Source organism: Balaenoptera physalus (genome assembly GCF_965194825.1).
Source record: "Balaenoptera physalus genome assembly, chromosome: 2".
NCBI classification, from domain to species: domain Eukaryota; kingdom Metazoa; phylum Chordata; class Mammalia; order Artiodactyla; family Balaenopteridae; genus Balaenoptera; species Balaenoptera physalus.
In genome coordinates this window covers 28,683,149-28,701,847 of record NC_138883.1, presented here as the reverse complement: position 1 = coordinate 28,701,847, position 18,699 = coordinate 28,683,149, and the positions used below count along the sequence as shown (strand labels likewise).

The window sequence follows — 18,699 nt, the reverse complement described above, 5'->3', positions numbered from 1 at the left end:
TTTTGCTTTTAATTTTTAGGAGTTGCTTTAAAAAGTTTAATTTAATGTACAATTATGTAATTATATAATTAGAATTATGTAAAATATTTATATGGTTCCAAAGTAAAATCTATCAAACATGGTATATTCTGAGAAATCTAACTTCTATCCATGTCTCCACAATATACCAGAGTATATTGTCAAAATGGATTTTTGTCAACATAGTTAAGAAATGATATTTCAGTGTACTTCAATTTGCATTTCTTTTTTTTTTTTTACCTTTTAGATTTTTATTAGTAGTTCTCTCTGAAGAATCAAAATAGTTAGCAAATTACTTTAGCTTCATGAAGACTATATCCTTTGTATTTAGATCTTTAATGATGTACAACATAATACAAAACAAACCAAAGAGACTGATTTCTATGACTAGGTGTTATTCATTGTGTCATCCTAGAGCAAGGGGCTGGAGGGAGAGGCTGTTCTCCAGGGAGAATTGAGGGGGAGTTAGTGCTGGGTGACTAAATCACAGCCTCTTTCTTCCCCACTTGATGTGCTGGGAAGGGGCCAATGATTTCTTAAACTGACAACTGTTTTCTAGAGCAGGGGGCTCTAAAATCTGGGGTAGCAGAAGACTGTGGTCCAAACCAGGCCAAAAGAAACAGTCTGGGGCAGGGAAGTATGGTAACTGCCTGGCAGAAAAGGCAAACTCAGGGTCCCAAGGGGAAAAGGGCATTCTTTGCACCTCAGAGACATTGCAGAACCAGTGTAACACTAAGTGACGTCGTTAAAAGGGGAAAAAAACAAAACCCTGGAAGAACCTTTCAATTGCACTCAACTTGGATTAGAGGTCAGTCCACCCTTGCAGAGAAGGGAAACATCTAGCCCCAAAGCGGCACTGAGTCTGGCCCTCCCGCCTCCTTCTCCCCAATTCCTTTTGGCAGCTGGGCCAGGTTTTGGCTGAGGCCATACAGACCCCAGAAAGACCAGAGAAGTCTCTCTGGATGGCCAAGGTGGAAAGGACACTTCTCAGAATACAAATACTTTTACTATGGAAGGAGCCAGGACAGTTCTGGGGGCATTTGCATGCCCAAATCTTCCCCACTTTCTCCCCAGCTCAGGACCTAGGCTCATAGAGACTTGGCAAGCACAGTCTCTACACCTGACCTTCCACCCCCAAAAGAAAATCTGGAAGTGTGCCCCTTCTTCCCCACAGGTGGTCTCCTCAGGGCCTTTGGCAGCGGGGGCTCCATGGCAGGGCCTAGGCAGGGCCTGGTCTCAGCTGGCTCCCGCCCGAGCCATGAGGTCTTCCAAAGCAGTGTCCTGGTCATTGTTGTGTAATAGCAGAACTTCCTTAATATCTTTCAGTTCAAAGCCCATTTCCTTAAATTTGCTCATTAACTGAAGAAACTCCATCATCTTTTCCTCTGAACACTGCTGCATTTCCAGAGCCTCTTCCACTAAAAGAGGGTCAAAGCCCTTCTCACAGAGCTGTCCATGTGCAAAGAGATAGTCGAGAAGCTGCTCAATATTCTCTCCTTTCTTCTTCATGGCTTTCAAGACACACTCATATGAGTAGCCCATGTTGATCACCGTCTCCACACATTGCCGCTCACTGGGGGACAGCGTCTGCAGTTCAGAATAAGCCTGGGGACAGCTGGGAGTGTTGGGCACTTGTGACATTGAGGAATTAGGAGGTGTGACCTTGGGACAGGTATTTGGAGGTGATGATTCTTCTGTGCACACAGACAAGACAGAGAGGGAAGGCATCTGGGAATGGGTCAGGGTTGGCACCTCTGTGCCACTGTCCAAGTTCAAAGCTGAAAGCCCAAGAGTATGATGCCCATTGAGCTCATTGGCACTGCTTTGGGTGGAAGGCTTTAGGGAATTCCGGAATGTGCCACTGCAGAGGCAGGATGTGCTGTGGAAAGTGCTTGCCATCTTGGCTGTCTTCTGACTGCTGTCATCAGAGTCAAGTTTGGGGAAGGACAGGGACTTGATATTGCTTACTGCAGGGATTGGGGGGAGGGACACTTTGGAAGACAGTGACATCTTTTCACATTTGCCCAACTGTGGTAAGGTTATAAAGCCATTGGGTTTGTTAAGAGGCTTGAAATATAGGGTTGCCTGCTCTAGGGATGCCAGGACCTCCTCATCCTGTAACACAGACCCAGAGCCACCTCTAGGCAAGTTACTGTCCAATAACTGGGCCATAATGGGTCCACTGGTTCCTACCCGAATGTTTCTCAGCTCTTCCTTCTCATCAATAGTTTTTAACTCCAGATTATCAAACGGGTCTTCTTCACACTCAAAGTCAGCAGGATTGAAATCTGCCTTTGTGTGGGGTGGGCTGAGAACTTTCTGTCTTGTGACACTGCTGCTGACCCGAGTCGGGGTGATGTTATGCTGTAAGCTGGCAAGGATGGGGTTGATAGGAGGTGGCATTGTGGCTGTACTGTGAGTCTTGGAGAAGCTCAGTTTGCTGTCACCCTCTGGGCCACTCTTAGAATTCACTTTAGCTTCTGCTTCCTCAGCCTTGCGCTCTGCTTTCCACTGGGCTTCTTGGATTTTCTTAATATCTTCAGCCCACTCAATGGTTTTCTTTTTCAAAGAGAAGCCATTCTGTACCTTTCTGACAACCTGCAAACAGTCAGGCAAGGAGAAGCCAATAGGTAGACCAACTTTAGCTGGTGTTTTGAATTTGTCTCCTATCTTAATGGGACGTCATCAAGGTAACTGAAAGTCCCATGAAAATCTGCACCCAACTTCTTAGAAGCCATTTAGAACCTGAACGCTGCCGCTGCTGTTCCAGAAGCCGAAAGGTGCTGCCGCCGACTGGCCTCCCAGGCTCGGTCCCCGCTGAGCTCCTGATGGCGCCTAGGGAGAGCGAACACCACCACCTCCAACTCTGCCCTCCCCAGGCCAGGCCGTCACTGTAGCCACCGCCAGGGCCACAGCCGCCATGTTGAAGCCCCACTTCCCTCCTCCTTCCTGCATTTCTCTTATTATGAGCTAGGTTGAGCATTTTTTCATGTGTTTGAGAGTCATTTGTATTTCTTTTGATAGCCCTTGTTCATGTTTTAATTGTGTTATTGGGCCTTTTTCTCCTCTATTTCCCTCTTTTTTTTTTCTCCTTACCCTCTCCTTCTCTTCCCTTTCTCCTCCTCTCTCTTTTTTTTCTCCTCCTCTGTCTCCCCCTTTCCTTCCTCCTTCTCCCACCTTCTTCCTTCTTTATTTATAAGAGATATTGGCCCTCCCTTTGTCTCTTAGCTTACTAATTTTAATTTAGGATCAGGGATGTTATTTATTTTTCTTACAGGTTAAAGATTTGTTCAGTCTTCTCATAACTCTTTTATTTTTTTTTATAAATTTATTTATTTATTTTTTATTTTTGGCTGTGTTGGATCTTTGTTGCTGCACACAGGCTTTCTCTAGTTGCAGCGAGCAGGGGCTACTCTTCATTGCAGTGCGTGGGCTTCTCATTGCAGTGGTTTCTCTTGTTGCGGAGCACGGGTTCTAGGTACATGGGTTTCAGTAGTTGTGGCACGTGGGCTCAGTAGTTGTGGCTCTCCCGCGCTCTAAAGTGCAGGCTCAGTAGTTGTGGCACACGGGCTTAGTTGCTCCGCGGCATGTGGGATCTTCCCGGACCAGGGCTCGAACCTGTGTCCCCTGCACTGGCAGGCAGATTCTTAACCACTGCGCCAACAGGGAAGTCCCTCATACCTCTTTTAAATAAATATCTACATTTTCTATACAAGATCAGCTCATTTTAGAATTTTTTCCTTATTCAAGGCACTTGGTCTCTTTTAATAAAAATTAAAACTTTATGCAAAAGCAAAAATAAAAAGGGAACAATTTCTTCAAGATAGGCAAATGGCTTAAGGCTTCATATGGAACAGGACTCTGTGTGACCTCTGTTCTTTTTCCTAACTTATTTACCTTTTTTTTTTGCCTACAGGAACAAAAATATACTGTACAAATAAGTGAGCTGGAGGGACAGTTCCATCAAAAAGCCAGAGAAATTGGCATGATTCAGACAGAGCTCAAAACAATAAAACAATTCCAGAAGAGAAAAATCCAAGTAGAGAAAGAATTAGATGATGTAAGTTTCTTTCTTTCTTCCTTTTTTTTTTTTTAAAGGTGATTAGAATTAACTATTTATGTCTGCAAAGGCCTTCATAGAAATTTACTCCTGTGAGATAGTAAAGGACTCCCTTTGACATTTTAGAGATTATTTGAGAGAAACAGGGGAGACATATCAGTGTAGGACTGGACGCAAAAAGTCTTGATGGTTAGACTTTTCTTTTTCTAAGCTTTGATTTCTTTGTGAATTCACCAGATCTTAGCCAACACACCCGCTCACATTTATCAGCAGTTAAACCTTTGGAACTACAGATCCAGAAAAACATTAGGGGCAAAGTAGCAAAGTCCTAAAGGAAAATATGTTTAGACTGACGAATGATAATTTTAGAAAAATTTAAGACACTCTGGGTAGGGGTGGATGTGGTGAGGAAAACTGAGTACTTTCAGAAAGTTTCTCTGACCTTGCAGCTCTTTCCATTCCCTCAGTTCAGAATATAGTTCTATTGCATTAATGACAATGCAATAAATGGCACAGATGAGGGCTGGGCACAAGTAGCTGAAATCAGCTTTGTGGTTTTGGGCAACTTACTTACCCTCTCTATACCTAGGTTTCCTCATCTGTAAAATGGGGGTGATAAGAGTTACTGGCTTATAGGGTTGCTATAAGTCTTAAATGAGTTCATATATGTAAAGTGCTTAAAATGTGTATGTTACATAGTGAGAATTAACAGTGGTGTGTAGCTCTCTGCAAAAAACGTCCTCATTTGTAGCATTTGCTGATTTCCTTGGTGTAAATACTTATGTTGTGGCCAATTTCAAGCTACCAATGCTTTTACAATGTGCTAGCAAAATTCCTGGTATGAGCCAGCTCTAACACGCAACTGCTGCTATTATTAGTAATAGTAACAGAAGTAGTATTGCCACCTAAGATAGCCATACACCATGTGGTATAGGGGCTAAAAGTTGATGCTTTGAAGTCATACTGCTAGAGTGTAAATACTGTATTTACTACTTGGGTATCTTGTTAAGTTTCCTCATCTGTAACATGGAGGTGAGAACAATAGTACCAATTTCAAAGGGTAATCGTGAAGACTAAATGAAATACAGGTTCCCCTCGCTATCTGAAAGTAGTTCCTATGAAACCTTTCCTAAGCTGAAGAAGCAATTACCATAGGACACACCTTGCTAACAGAAGCGCAAAATCAAGATAAAGCACAGATGCTCACAGACATAGTTCAAAGCTATGGCAGCTTGACGCTGAGTATAGTTCCCAGGGAAGGAGTTTGGCGGTGCCACTCCCCTCGTTGCTAAGGGTGCGCTTTGCCTCAGTAACACCGCTCGCTGCTGAACACTGTTTTTTTGCTTTTCGCCTTTTTTTCATAAAAGAGAAAATCCTCTCTGGATTACTTTCGGTTAGCGAAAACAGGTACTAATGTAGATTTTTTGTAAAAGCAGAGTGGTGTAAAGCGAACTTTCAAAAAAGTGGGGAATACCTGTAATCTGTTTTACTGTAAATGCTTAGCACTGTATGATAAAGATTACCTGCTGTTGCTGATCCTGCTACTATTATTACTGCACATTAGACTCCTAAGAACTTGTCAATCTTATAACCGGTAGTTTGTACCCTTTGACCAACATCTCCCCATTTCCCCCTCCCCCCAGCCCAGGTAACCACCACTCTGAGTTCAACATTTTTTTTGGCGGGTCCCTGGGGCTTGTGGGATCTTAGTTCCCCGACCAGGGTTTGAACCTGGGCCCTAGGCAATGAGACCTCTGAGTCCTAACCACTGGACCGCCAGGAAATTCCAAATGTGGACGTATTTGAAATTCACTACACCACCGCAGTACAAAGTACACACTACTGCAGGAATAATCTTAAAATATCACAGTTCTGATGATGTTCTGGTCACTTCCCTCAAGAATCTTCTTTAGTAATAGACTCACAGACTTAGAGAACGAACTTATGGTTACTGGGGGGATGGGTGGGGGGAAGGGATAGTTAGGGAGTTTGGGATTGACATGTACACACTGCTAACCAACAAGGGGGGGAAAAAAGAATCTTCTTTAGTGAAGAAGATTATAAACAATCTTCTCTATTGTAAACAAAATATTGTCCAGACACCTTAGCGTGAAAATCAAGACCCTACACCTACTTTAGAACATATTATTTCCTTTTCCTACACTTTCCCATACACACCACCTTTAATCCACCCAACCCGGATATTCCCTGAAGTCTTTTCTGCCTTTCTTTGTTTACGCTGTTTCTTCTATCTGGAATATACTCCTGATAGAGCTCTGTCCATTAAAATTTTACCTATTCTTCAGAGGCTCAGCTCAAATGCGTATTCTCCATGAGGACTTCCTCAGTGTGCTGTTTAAAAGTAATAATTTTCTTCTTGCCATTTGTGACAATTTGGACAAAACTTGAGGGCGTTATGCTAAGTGAAATAAGTCAGACAGAGAAAGACAAATACTGTGCGATACAACTTATATGTGGAATCTAAAAAAAGCTAAGGGACTTCCCTGGTGGTGCAGTGGTTAAGAATCCGCCTACCAATGCAGGGGATGCGGGTTCAAGCCCTGGTCCAGGAAGATCCCACATGCCGCGGAGCAACTAAGCCCGTGTGCCACAACTACTGAGCCTGCACTCTAGAGCCCACGAGCCACAACTGCTGAGCCCTCATGCCACAACTACTGAAGTCTGCACGCCTAGAGCCTGTGCTTTGCAACAAGAGAAGCCAGCACAATGAGAAGCCTGCACACCACAACAATGAGTAGCCTCCGTTCGCCACAACTAGAGAAAGTCTGTGCACAGCAAAGCAACGAAGACCCAACACAGCCAAAAATAAATAAAATTAAATAAATAAATTTATTAAAATAAATAAATAGATAAATAATTTTAAAAGCTGAACTTTGGGAATTCCCTGGTGGTCCTTGGTTAGGACTTGTTACTTTCACTGCGGTGGCGCAGCTTCAATCCCTGGTCTGTGGATCCCACAAGCAGTGTGGTGCGGCCAAAAAAACCCACGCTGAACTCAGAGTGGTTACCTGGGCTGGGGGGAGGAAGAATGAGGAGATGTTGGTCAAAGGGTACAAACTGCCAGTTATAAGACTGACAATTTCTTAGGAATCTAATGTACAGCATGGTGATTATAACTAATAATACTGTATGACATACTTGAAAGTTGCTAAGAGAGTAGATCTTAAATGTTCTTGCTACAGAAAAAGAAATGGTAGTTTTTTGTGACATGATGGAGGTGTTAGCTAACACTATGGTAGTAATCATTTTGCAATATAGTGTATCAAATTAACACATTGTACACCTTAAATTTACACAATGTTATAGATCAATTATATTTCAATTAAGCTAGAAAAAAGAGAAAAAAAATTTTAAAAGATGATTAGCAAAAAAGTAATTTTTTCGTATGTTTCCACAGCATTTTGTATTTCTTTTATACCACTTAGCCCATTCTATCTTGATATTATATTTATTATTTGTCTTATCTCCCCTGCTAGATTGTAAATTTTTTGAGGCATGAACAGTACTGTGCTTTGTATTCATTGAAGGACAAGATACACAGTAATGCTCAATAAATCTATGTTAAATGCTGAGTGGGTCTTTTATTAAAAATGTAATTGAAGGAATATCAAGTTTTCCACTAACTAAATGGGAAGAATCCTTTCACAATGTATATGTATATCAAATCATCATGATGTACACTTGAACTATCATACATTTTATTTGTCTACAATTCCTCAATAAAGCTGAAAAGTTTCTAGAAAGAATATCTAGTTTTGTTTTATATGAAAATGCTGCAGAATGAATCAAGTTAAGTTCATTAACTTTTCAGGAACTTTAAAATATCCATCCTAGGTGTAGGTATACATTCTGAATCAAAGTGAATTAGGAACTAGTTGTTAAGGAAACATTCCCATTTACCATTGCAACAAAAATAATAAAATACCTAGGGATAAGCCTACCCAAGTAGACAAAAGACCTGTATGCAGAAAACTATAAGACACTGATGAAAGAAATTAAAGATGATACCAACAGATGGAGAGATATACCATGTTCTTGGATTGGAAGAATCAACATTGTGAAAATGACTCTACTACCCAAAGCAATCTACAGATTCAATGCAATACCTATCAAACTACCAATGGCCTTTTTCACAGAACTAGAATAAAAAATTTCACAATTTGTATGGAAACACAAAAGACCCCAAATAGCCAAAGCAATCTTGAGAAAGAAAAACGGAGCTGGAGGAATCAGGCTCCCTGACTTCAGACTATACTACAAAGCTACATTAATCAAGACAGTATAGTACTGATACAAAAACAGAAATATATATCAATGGAGCAGGGTGGAAAACCCACAGATAACCCACACACACATGGTCACCTTATCTTTGATAAAGGAGGCAAGAATATACAATGGAGAAAAGACAGCCTCTTCAATAAGTGGTGCTGGGAAAACTGGACAGCTACATGTAAAAGAATGAAATTAGAACACTTCCTAACACCATACACAAAAATAAACTCAAAATGGATTAAAGACCTAAATGTAAGGCCAGACACTATAAAACTCTTAGAGAAAAACATAGGCAGAACACTCTATGTGTTCTGCAAGCAAGATCACAGCAAGATCCTTTTTGACCCACCTCCTAGAGAAATGAAAATAAAAACAAAAATAAACAAATGGGACCTAATAAAACTTACCAGCTTTTGCACAGCAAAGGAAACCATAAACAAGACGAAAAGACAACCCTCAGAATGGGAGAAAATATTTGCCAACGAAGCAGCTGACAAAGGATTAATCTCCAAAATATACAAGCAGCTCGTGCAGCTCAATATCAAAAAAACAAACAACCCAATCCAAAAATGGGCAGAAGACCTGAATAGACATTTCTCCAAGGAAGATATACAGATTGCCAACAAACACATGAAAGGATGCTCAACATCACTAATCATTAGAGAAATGCAAATCAAAACTACAGTGAGGGGGCTTCCCTGGTGGTGCAGCGGTTGAGAGTCTGCCTGCCATTGCGGGGGACGCGGGTTCGAGCCCTGGTCTGGGAAGATCCCACATGCCGCGGAGCAACTGGGCCCGTGAGCCACAGTTACTGAGCCTGCGCGTCTGGAGCCTGTGCTCCGCAACAAGAGAGGCTGCGATAGTGAGAGGCCTGTGCACTGCAATGAAGAGTGGCTCCCGCTTGCCACAACTAGAGAAAGCCCTCGCACAGAAATGAAGACCCAACACAGCCATAAAAACAAAACAAAACAAAACAAAACAAAACAAAACAAAACAAACCCCCCAAAAAAACCCCAAAAAACCTACAGTGAGGTATCACCTCACACCAGTCAGAATGGCCATCATCAAAAAATCTACAAGCAATAAATGCTAGAGAGGGTGTGGAGAAAAGGGAACCCTCTTGCACTGTTGGTGGGAATGTAAATTGATACAGCCACTAGGGAGAACAGTATGGAGTTTCCTTAAAAAACTAAAAATAGACTACCATACGACCCAGCTATCCCACTACTGGGCATATACCCTGAGAAAATCATAATTCAAAAAGAGTCATGTACCACAATGTTCATTGCAGCACTATTTACAATAGCCAGGACATGGAAGCAACCTAAGTGTCCATCAACAGATGAATGGATAAAGAAGATGTGGCACATATATACAATGGAATATTACTCAGCCATAAAAAGAAACAAAATTAAGTTATTTGTAGAGAGGTGGATGGACCTAGAGTCTGTCATGCAGAGTGAAGTAAGTCAGAAAGAGAAAAGCACATACCGTATGCTAACACATATATAAGGAATCTAAAAAAAAAAAAAAAAAAGGTTCTGATGAACCTAGGGGTAGGACAGGGATAAAGATGCAGACACAGAGAATGGACTTGAGGACACGGGGAGGGGGAAGGGTAAGCTGGGACGAAGTGAGAGAGTAACACTGACATATATACACTACCAAATGTAAAACAGATGGCTAGTGGGAAGCAGCCGCATAGCACAGGGAGATCAGCTCAGTGCTTTGTGACCACCTAGAGGGGTGGGATAGGGAGGGTGGGAGGGAGGCTCAAGAGGAAGGGGTTATGAGGATATGGGAATATATGTATACATATAGCTGATTCACTTTGTGATACAGCAGAAACTAACACAACATTGTAAAGCAATTATACTCCAATAAAGATGTTAAAAAAAAAAAAAAGAACTAGTTGTGCATATTCTATTGCGCCTTGGTGTGATTTTTTTTTAAAGAACAATGTTGCCACCTAGTGGAGAAATAAATTGCAGCCCTTTCAAAGAGGGGTGGTGGGCCGGGAAAACTTAAAATTCAAAGGCAAAAGATACTGGCTAATGGGAAAAAATAAGATGGTTCTGTGGAATCCCAAATATGGAAGAATTAAGGCAGGTGTGGGGCCCATGAATTTTTAAAAAGGGAGGAAAATTAATTATACTGTGCCTATAGGATTCATTATACAAATTTAAAAGAGGCCAATTAAGTTTAGCTTATCAAAAGGTATTCAAAGCATAAATTTAAAGAAAAAATTATTTCCATTACGTGATTAACAAAAGGAGCATACATTGGTAGGTTGCAATTAATATTTTTTTTTAACATCTTTATTGAAGTATAATTGCCTTACAATGGTGTGTTAGCTTCTGCTTTATAACAAAGTGAATCAGTTATACATATACAATATGTTCCCATTTCTCTTCCCTCTTGCATCTCCCTCCCTCCCACCCTCCCCATCCCACCCCTCTAGGTGGTCACAAAGCACCGAGCTGATCTCCCTGTGCTATGCGGCTGCTTCCCACTAGTTATCTATTTTACATTTGGTAGTGTATATATGTCCATGACACTCTCTTACCCTGTCACATCTCACCCCACCCCCTCCCCATATCCTCAAGTCCATTCTCTAGTAGGTCTGTGTCTTTATTCCCGTCTTGCCACTAGGTTCTTCATGGCCTTTTTTTTTTTTCCCTTAGATTCCGTATATATGTGTTAGCATACTGTATTTGTTTTTCTCTTTCTGACTTACTTCACTCTGTATGACAGACTCTAACTCCATCCACCTCATTACAAATACCTCCATTTCATTTCTTTTTATGGCTGAGTAATATTCCATTGTATATATGTGCCACATCTTCTTTATCCATTCATCTGTCGATGGACATTTAGGTTGCTTCCATGTCCTGGCTATTGTAAATAGAGCTGCAATGAACATTTTGGTACATGACTCTTTTTGACCTATGGTTTTCTCAGGGTATATGCCCAGTAGTGGGATTGCTGGGTCGTATGGTAGTTCTATTTGTAGTTTTTTAAGGAACCTCCATACTGTTCTCCATAGTGGCTGTATCAATTTACATTCCCACCAACAGTGCAAGAGGGTTCCCTTTCCTCCACACCCTCTCCAGCATTTATTGTTTCTAGATTTTTTGATGATGGCCATTCTGACCGGTGTGAGATGATATCTCATTGTAGTTTTGATTTGCATTTCTCTAATGATTAATGATGTTGAGCATTCTTTCATGTGTCTGTAGGCCATCTGTATATCTTCTTTGGAGAAATGTCTATTTAGGTCTTCAGCCCATTTTTGGATTGGGTTGTTCGTTTTTTTGTTATTGAGCTGCATGAGCTGCTTGTAAATCTTGGAGATTAATCCTTTGTCAGTTGCTTCATTTACAAATATTTTCTCCCATTCTGATGGTTGTCTTTTGGTCTTGTTTATGTTTTCCTTTGCTGTGCAAAAGCTTTTAAGTTTCATTAGGTCCCATTTGTTTATTTGTGTTCTTATTTCCATTTCTCTGGGAGCTGGGTCAAAAAGAATCTTGCTGTGATGTATGTCATAGAGTGTTCTGCCTATGTTTTCCTCTAAGAGTTTGATAGTGTCCGGCCTTACACTTAGGTCTTTAATCCATTTTGAGTTTATTTTTGTGTATGGTGTCAGGGAGTGTTCTAATTTCATACTTTTACATGTACCTGTCCAATTTTCCCAGCACCACTTATTGAAGAGGCTGTCTTTTCTCCACTGTATATGCTTGCCTCCTTTATCAAAGATAAGGTGACCATATGTGGGTGGGTTTATCTCTGGGCTTTCTATCCTGTTCCATTGATCTATATTTCTGTTTTTGTGCCAGTACCAAACTGTCTTGATTACTGAAGCTTTGTAATATAGTCTGAAGTCAGGGAGCCTGAGTCCCCCAGCTCCATTTTTCGTTCTCAAGATTGCTTTGGCTATTCGGGGTCTTTTGTGTTTCCATACAAATTGTGAAATTTTTTGTTCTAGTTCTGTGAAAAATGCCAGTGGTAGTTTGATAGGGATTGCATTGAATCTGTAGATTGCTTTGGGTAGTAGAGTCATTTTCACAATGTTGATTCTTCCAATCCAGGAACATGGTATATCTCTCCATCTATTTGTATCATCTTTAATTTCTTTCATCAGTGTCTTATAATTTTCTGCATACAGGTCTTTTGTCTCCTTAGGTAGGTTTATTCCTAGATATTTTATTCTTTTTGTTGCAATGGTAAATGGGAGTGTTTTCTTAATTTCACTTTCAGATTTTTCGTCATTAGTGTATAGAAATGCAAGAGATTTCTGTGCATTAATTTTGTATCCTGCTACTTTACCAAATTCATTGATTAGCTCTAGGAGTTTTCTGGTAGCATCTTTAGGATTCTCTATGTATAGTATCATGTCATCTGCAAATAGTGACAGCTTTACTTCTTCTTTTCCGATTTGGATTCCTTTTATTTCTTTGTCTTCTCTGATTGCTGTGGCTAACACTTCCAAAACTATGCTGAATAATAGTGGTGACAGTGGGCAACCTTGTCTTGTTCCTGATCTTAGTGGAAATGGTTTCAGTTTTTCACCATTGAGGACAATGTTGGCTGTGGGTTTGTCATATATGGCCTTTATTATGTTGAGGAAAGTTCCCTCTATGCCTACTTTCTGCAGGGCTTTTATCATGAATGGGTGTTGAATTTTGTTGAAAGCTTTCTCTGCATCTATTGAGATGATCATATGGTTTTTCTCCTTCAATTTGTTAATATGGTGTATCACATTGATTGATTTGCGTATATTGAAGAATCCTTGCATTCCTGGGATAAATCCCACTTGATCATGGTGTATGATCCTTTTAATGTGCTGTTGGATTCTGTTTGCTAGTATTTTGTTGAGGATTTTTGCATCTATGTTCATCAGTGATATTGGCCTGTAGTTTTCTTTCTTTGTGACATCTTTGTCTGGTTTTGGTATCAGGGTGATGGTGGCCTCGTAGGATGAGTTTGGGAGTGTTCCTCCCTCTGCAATATTTTGGAAGAGTTTGAGAAGGATAGGTGTTAGCTCTTCTCTAAATGTTTGATAGAATTCACCTGTGAAGCCATCTGGTCCTGGGCTTTTGTTTGTTGGAAGGTTTTTAATCACAGTTTCAATTTCAGTGCTTGTGATTGGTCTGTTCATATTTTCTATTTCTTCCTGGTTCAGTCTCGGCAGTTTGTGCATTTCTAAGAATCTGTCCATTTCTTCCAGGTTGTCCATTTTATTGGCATAGAGTTGCTTGTAGTAATCTCTCATGATCTTTTGTACTTCTGCAGTGTCAGTGGTTACTTCTCCTTTTTCATTTCTAATTCTATTGATCTGAGTCTTCTCCGTTTTTCTCTTGATGAGTCTGGCTAATGGTTTATCAATTTTGTTTATCTTCTCAAAGAACCAGCTTTTAGTTTCATTGATTTTTGCTATTGTTTCCTTCATTTCTTTTTCATTTATTTCTGACCTGATCTTTATAATTTCTTTCCTTCTGCTGGCTTTGGGGTTTTTTTGTTCTTCTTTCTCTAATTGCTTTAGGTGCAAGGTTAGGTTGTTTATTCGAGATGTTTCCTGTTTCTTGATGTAGGCTTGTATTGCTATAAACTTCCCTCTTAGCACTGCTTTTGCTGCGTCCCATAGGTTTTGGGTCGTCGTATCTCCATTGTCATTTGTTTCTAGGTAGTTTTTGATTTCCCCTTTGATTTCTTCAGTAATCACTTCGTTATTAAGTAATGTATTGTGTAGCCTCCATGTGTTTGTATTTTTTACAGATCTTTTCCTGTAATTGATATCTAGTCTCATAGCGTTGTGGTCGGAAAAGATACTTGATACGATTTCAATTTTCTTAAATTTACCAAGGCTTGATTTGTTACCCAAGATATGATCTATCCTGGAGAATGTTCCATGAGCACTTGAGAAAAATGTGTATTCTGTTATTTTTGGGTGGAATGTCCTATAAATATCAATTAAGTCCATATTGTTTAATGTATCATTTAAAGCTTGTGTTTCCTTATTTATTTTCATTTTGGATGATCTGTCCATTGGTGAAAGTGGGGTGTTAAAGTCCCCTACTATGATTGTGTTGCTGTCGATTTCCCCTTTTTTTTTTATTTTTTATTTTTTTTATTTATTATTTATTTATTATGTTTATTTTTGGCTGTGTTGGGTCTTCGTTTCTGTGTGAGGACTTTCTCCAGTTGCGGCGAGTGGGGGCCACTCCTCATCGCAGTGCGCGGGCCTCTCACTATCGCGGCCTCTCTTGTTGCGGAGCACAGGCTCCAGACGCGCAGGCTCAGTAGTTGTGGCTCACGGGCCCAGTTGCTCCGCGGCATGTGGGATCTTCCCAGACCAGGGCTCGAACCCGTGTCCCCTGCATTGGCAGGCAGATTCTCAACCACTGCGCCACCAGGGAAGCCTGATTTCCCCTTTTATGGCTGTTAGTATTTGCCTTATGTATTGAGGTGCTCCTATGTTGGGTGCATAAATATTTACAATTGTTATACCTTCCTCTTGGATCGATCCCTTGATCATTATATAGTGTCCTTCTTTGTCTCTTGTAATAGTCTTTATTTTAAAGTCTATTTTGTCTGATATGAGAATTGCTACTCCAGCTTTCTTTTGATTTCCATTTGCATGGAATATCTTTTTCCATCCCCTCACTTTCAGTCTGTATGTGTCTCTAGGTCTGAAGTGGGTCTCTTGTAGACAGCATATGTATGGGTCTTGTTTTTGTATCCATTCAGCCAGCCTGTGTCTTTTGGTGGGAGCATTTAATCCATTTACATTCAAGGTAATTATCGATATGTATGTTCCTATTCCCATTTTCTTAAATGTTTTGGGTTTGTTATTGTAGGTGTTTTCCTTCTCTTGTGTTTCTTGCCTAGAGAAGTTCCTTTAGCATTTGTTGTAAAGCTGGTTTGGTGGTGCTGAACTCTCTCAGCTTTTGCTTGTCTGTAAAGGTTTTAATTTCTCCATCGAATCTGAATGAGATCCTTGCTGGGTAGTGTAATCTTGGTTGTAGGTTTTTCTCCTTCATCACTTTAAGTATATCCTGCCACTCCCTTCTGGCTTGCAGAGTTTCTGCTGAAAGATCAGATGTTAACCTTATGGGGATTCCCTTGTGTGTTATTTGTTTTTTTTTCCCTTGCTGCCTTTAATATGTTTTCCTTATATTTAATTTTTGACAGTTTGATTAATATGTGTCTTGGCGTGTTTCTCCTTGGGTTTATCCTGTATGGGACTCTCTGTGCTTCCAGGACTTGATTAACTATTTCCTTTCCCATATTAGGGAAGTTTTCAACTATAATCTCTTCAAATATTTTCTCAGTCCCTTTCTTTTTCTCTTCTTCTTCTGGGACCCCTATAATTCGAATGTTGGTGTGTTTAATGTTGTCCCAGAGGTCTCTGAGACTGTCCTCAGTTCTTTTCATTCTTTTTTCTTTATCCTGCTCTGTAGTAGTTATTTCCACCATTTTATCTTCCAGGTCACTTATCCTTTCTTCTGCCTCAGTTATTCTGCTATTGATCCCATCTAGAGTATTTTTAATTTCATTTATTGTGTTTTTCATCATTGCTTGGTTCCTCTTTAGTTCTTCTACGTCCTTGTTAAATGTTTCTTGCATTTTGTCTATTCTATTTCCAAGATTTTGGATCATCCTTACTATCATTATTCTGAATTCTTTTTCAAGTAGACTACCTATTTCCTCTTCATTTGTTAAGTCTGGTGTGTTTTGACCCTGCTCCTTCATCTGCTGTGTGTTTTTCTGTCGTCTCATTTTGCTTATCTTACTGTGTTTGGGGTCTCCTTTTCACAGGCTGCAGGTTTGTAGTTCCCGTTGTTTTTGGTATCTGTCCCCAGTGGCTAAGGTTGGTTCAGTGGGTTGTGTAGGCTTCCTGGTGGAGGGAACTAGTGCCTGAGCTCTGGTGGATGAGGCTGGATCTTGTCTTTCTGGTGGGCAGGTCCACGTCTGGTGGTGTGTTTTGGGGTGTCTGTGGCCTTATTATGATTTTAGGCAGCCTCTCTGCTAATGGATGGGGGTGTGTTCCTGTCTTGCTAGTTGTTTGGCATAGGGTGTCCAGCACTGTAGCTTGCTGGTCATTGAGTGAAGCTGGGTCTTGATGTTGAGATGGAGATCTCTGAGAGATTTTTGCCGTTTGGTATTACGTGGAGCTGGGAGGTCTCTTGTGGACCAGTGTCCTGAAGTTGGCTCTCCCACCTCAGAGTCACGGCCCTGATGCCTGGCTGGAGCACCAAGAGCCTTTCGTCCACACGGCTCAGAGTAGAAGGGAGAAAAAATAGAAAGAAAGAAAGAAAGAGGCTATAATATAGTGAAGTAAAATAAAGCTATTGTAAAGCAAAGCTATACAGACAAAATCTCACCCAGAAGCATATACATATACACTCACAAAAAAAAGGAAAAGGGGAAAAATTAATATATCCTGCTCCCAAAGTCCACCTCCTGAATTTGGGATGATTCGTTGTCTATTCAGGTATTCAACAGATGCAGGCACATCAAGTTGTTTGTGGAGTTTTAATCCGCTGCTTCTGAGGCTGCTGGGAGAGATTTCCCTTTCTCTTCCCTGTTCGCACAGCTCCTGGGGTTCAGCTTTGGATTTGGACCCGCCTCTGCGTGTAGGTCGCCTGAGGGCGTCTATTCCCCGCCCAGACAGGACGGGGTTAAAGGAGCAGCTGCTTCGGGGGCTCTGGCTCACCCAGGCCACGGGGAGGGAGGGGTACGGAGGAGGCGGGGCGAGTCTGCGGCAGCAGAGGCCGGCATGACGTTGCACCAGCCTGAGGCGCGCCGTGCGTTCTCCCGGGGAAGTTGTCCCCAGATCACGGGACCCTGGCAGTGGCGGGCTGCACAGGCTACCGGGAGGGGCGGTGTGGAGAGTGACCTGTGCTCACACACAGGCTTTTTGGAGGCGGCAGCAGCAGCCCCAGCGTCTCATGCCCGTCTCTGGGGTCCGTGCTGATCGCCGCGGCTCGCGCCCTTCTCTGGAGTTCATTTAGGCGGCGCTCTGAATCCCCTCTCCTCGCGCACCAGGAAACAAAGAGGCAAGAAAAAGTCTCTTGCCTCTTCGACAGCTGCAGACTTTTTCCCGGTCTCCCTCCCAGCCAGCTGTGGTGCGCTAACCCCTTCAGGCTGTGTTCACGCCGCCAGCCCCAGTCCTCTCCCTGCGATCCAACCGAAGCCGAGCCTCAGCTCCCAGCCCCGCCCGCCCCGGCGGGGGAGCAGACAAGCCTCTCGGGCTGCTGAGTGCTGCTCGGCGCCGAGCCTCTGTGCGGGAATCTCTCCGTTTTTCCCTCTGCGCCCCTGTTGCTGTGGGGTCCGCGATGATCGCCGCGGCTCGCGCCCTTCTCTGGAGTTCGTTTAGGCGGCGCTCTGAATCCCCTCTCCTTGTGCACCAGGAAACAAAGAGGGAAGAAAAAGTCTCTTGCCTCTTCGGCAGCTGCACACTTTTTCCCCGGACTCCCTCCCGGCTAGCTGTGGTGCACTAACCCCTTCAGGCTGTGTTCACGCCGCCAACCCCAGTCCTCTCCCTGCGATCCAACGGAAGCCCGAAGCCCGAGCCTCAGCTCCCAGCCCCGCCCGCCCCGGCGGGGGAGCAGACAAGCCTCTCGGGCTGGTGAGTGCTGGTCGGCACTGATCCTCCGTGCGGGAATCTCTCCGCTTTGCCCTCTGCACCCCTGTGGCTGTGCTCTCCTCCGTGGCTCCAAAGCTTCCCCCCTCTGCCACCCGCAGTCTCCGCCTGCGAAGGGGCTTCCTAGTGCGTGGAAATCTTTCCTCCTTCACAGCTCCCTCCCACTGGTGCAGGTGCCGTCCCTATTCTTTTGTCTCTGTTATTTCTTTTTTCTTTTGCCCTACCCAAGTATGGGGGGAGTTTCTTGCCTTTTTGGAGGTCGGACGTTTTCTGCCAGCGTTCAGTGGGTGTTCTGTAGGAGCAGTTCCACGTGTAGATGTATTTCTACTGTATCTGTGGGAAGGAAGGTGATCTCCGCGTCTTACTCTTCCGCCATCTTCTCTCCTTCTCCACAATTAATATTTTTAAAATAATTTTTTTTAGTCTTTCTTCTTTTGACAAAGTGATAATACCCATTTCAGCAAATTTAGCTGATAAAAGAAAATGAAAAACCCTCCCCTCACAACTACATAACTTAAAGATAACCATTGTTAATATTTTGGTATATTGTCTTTACTTTTTCCACCTCTGCTATGTATAAGTATATATATATATATATATATATATATATATATATATATATATATATATATATATTATATATATATATATATTTAAACAAGATCTAGTAGCAGCAGGTCTC

General features: G+C 42.0%; 1 protein-coding gene and 1 pseudogene across 8 annotated transcripts in view; one reads left to right on the top strand and one right to left on the bottom strand.

Moving 5' to 3' along the window:
• Positions 1-18,699, top strand: part of BBOF1 (basal body orientation factor 1) — a 47,869-nt gene that overhangs the window by 9,550 nt on the left and 19,620 nt on the right. For 6 of the 7 annotated variants that reach the window (XM_082451706.1, XM_082451705.1, XM_082451710.1 and 3 more), the window contains exon 4: positions 3,935-4,078. The exons of the other annotated variant lie outside the window; for it this stretch is intronic. In XM_082451706.1, the coding sequence (XP_082307832.1) occupies positions 3,935-4,078 (144 nt within the window). The remainder of the gene's footprint in view (positions 1-3,934; positions 4,079-18,699) is intronic. 7 annotated transcript variants of the gene reach the window in all.
• Positions 334-2,889, bottom strand: LOC309655872 (ubiquitin-associated protein 1 pseudogene; annotated as a pseudogene). Its single transcript has one exon. The product of its transcript is annotated as a ubiquitin-associated protein 1 pseudogene (transcript).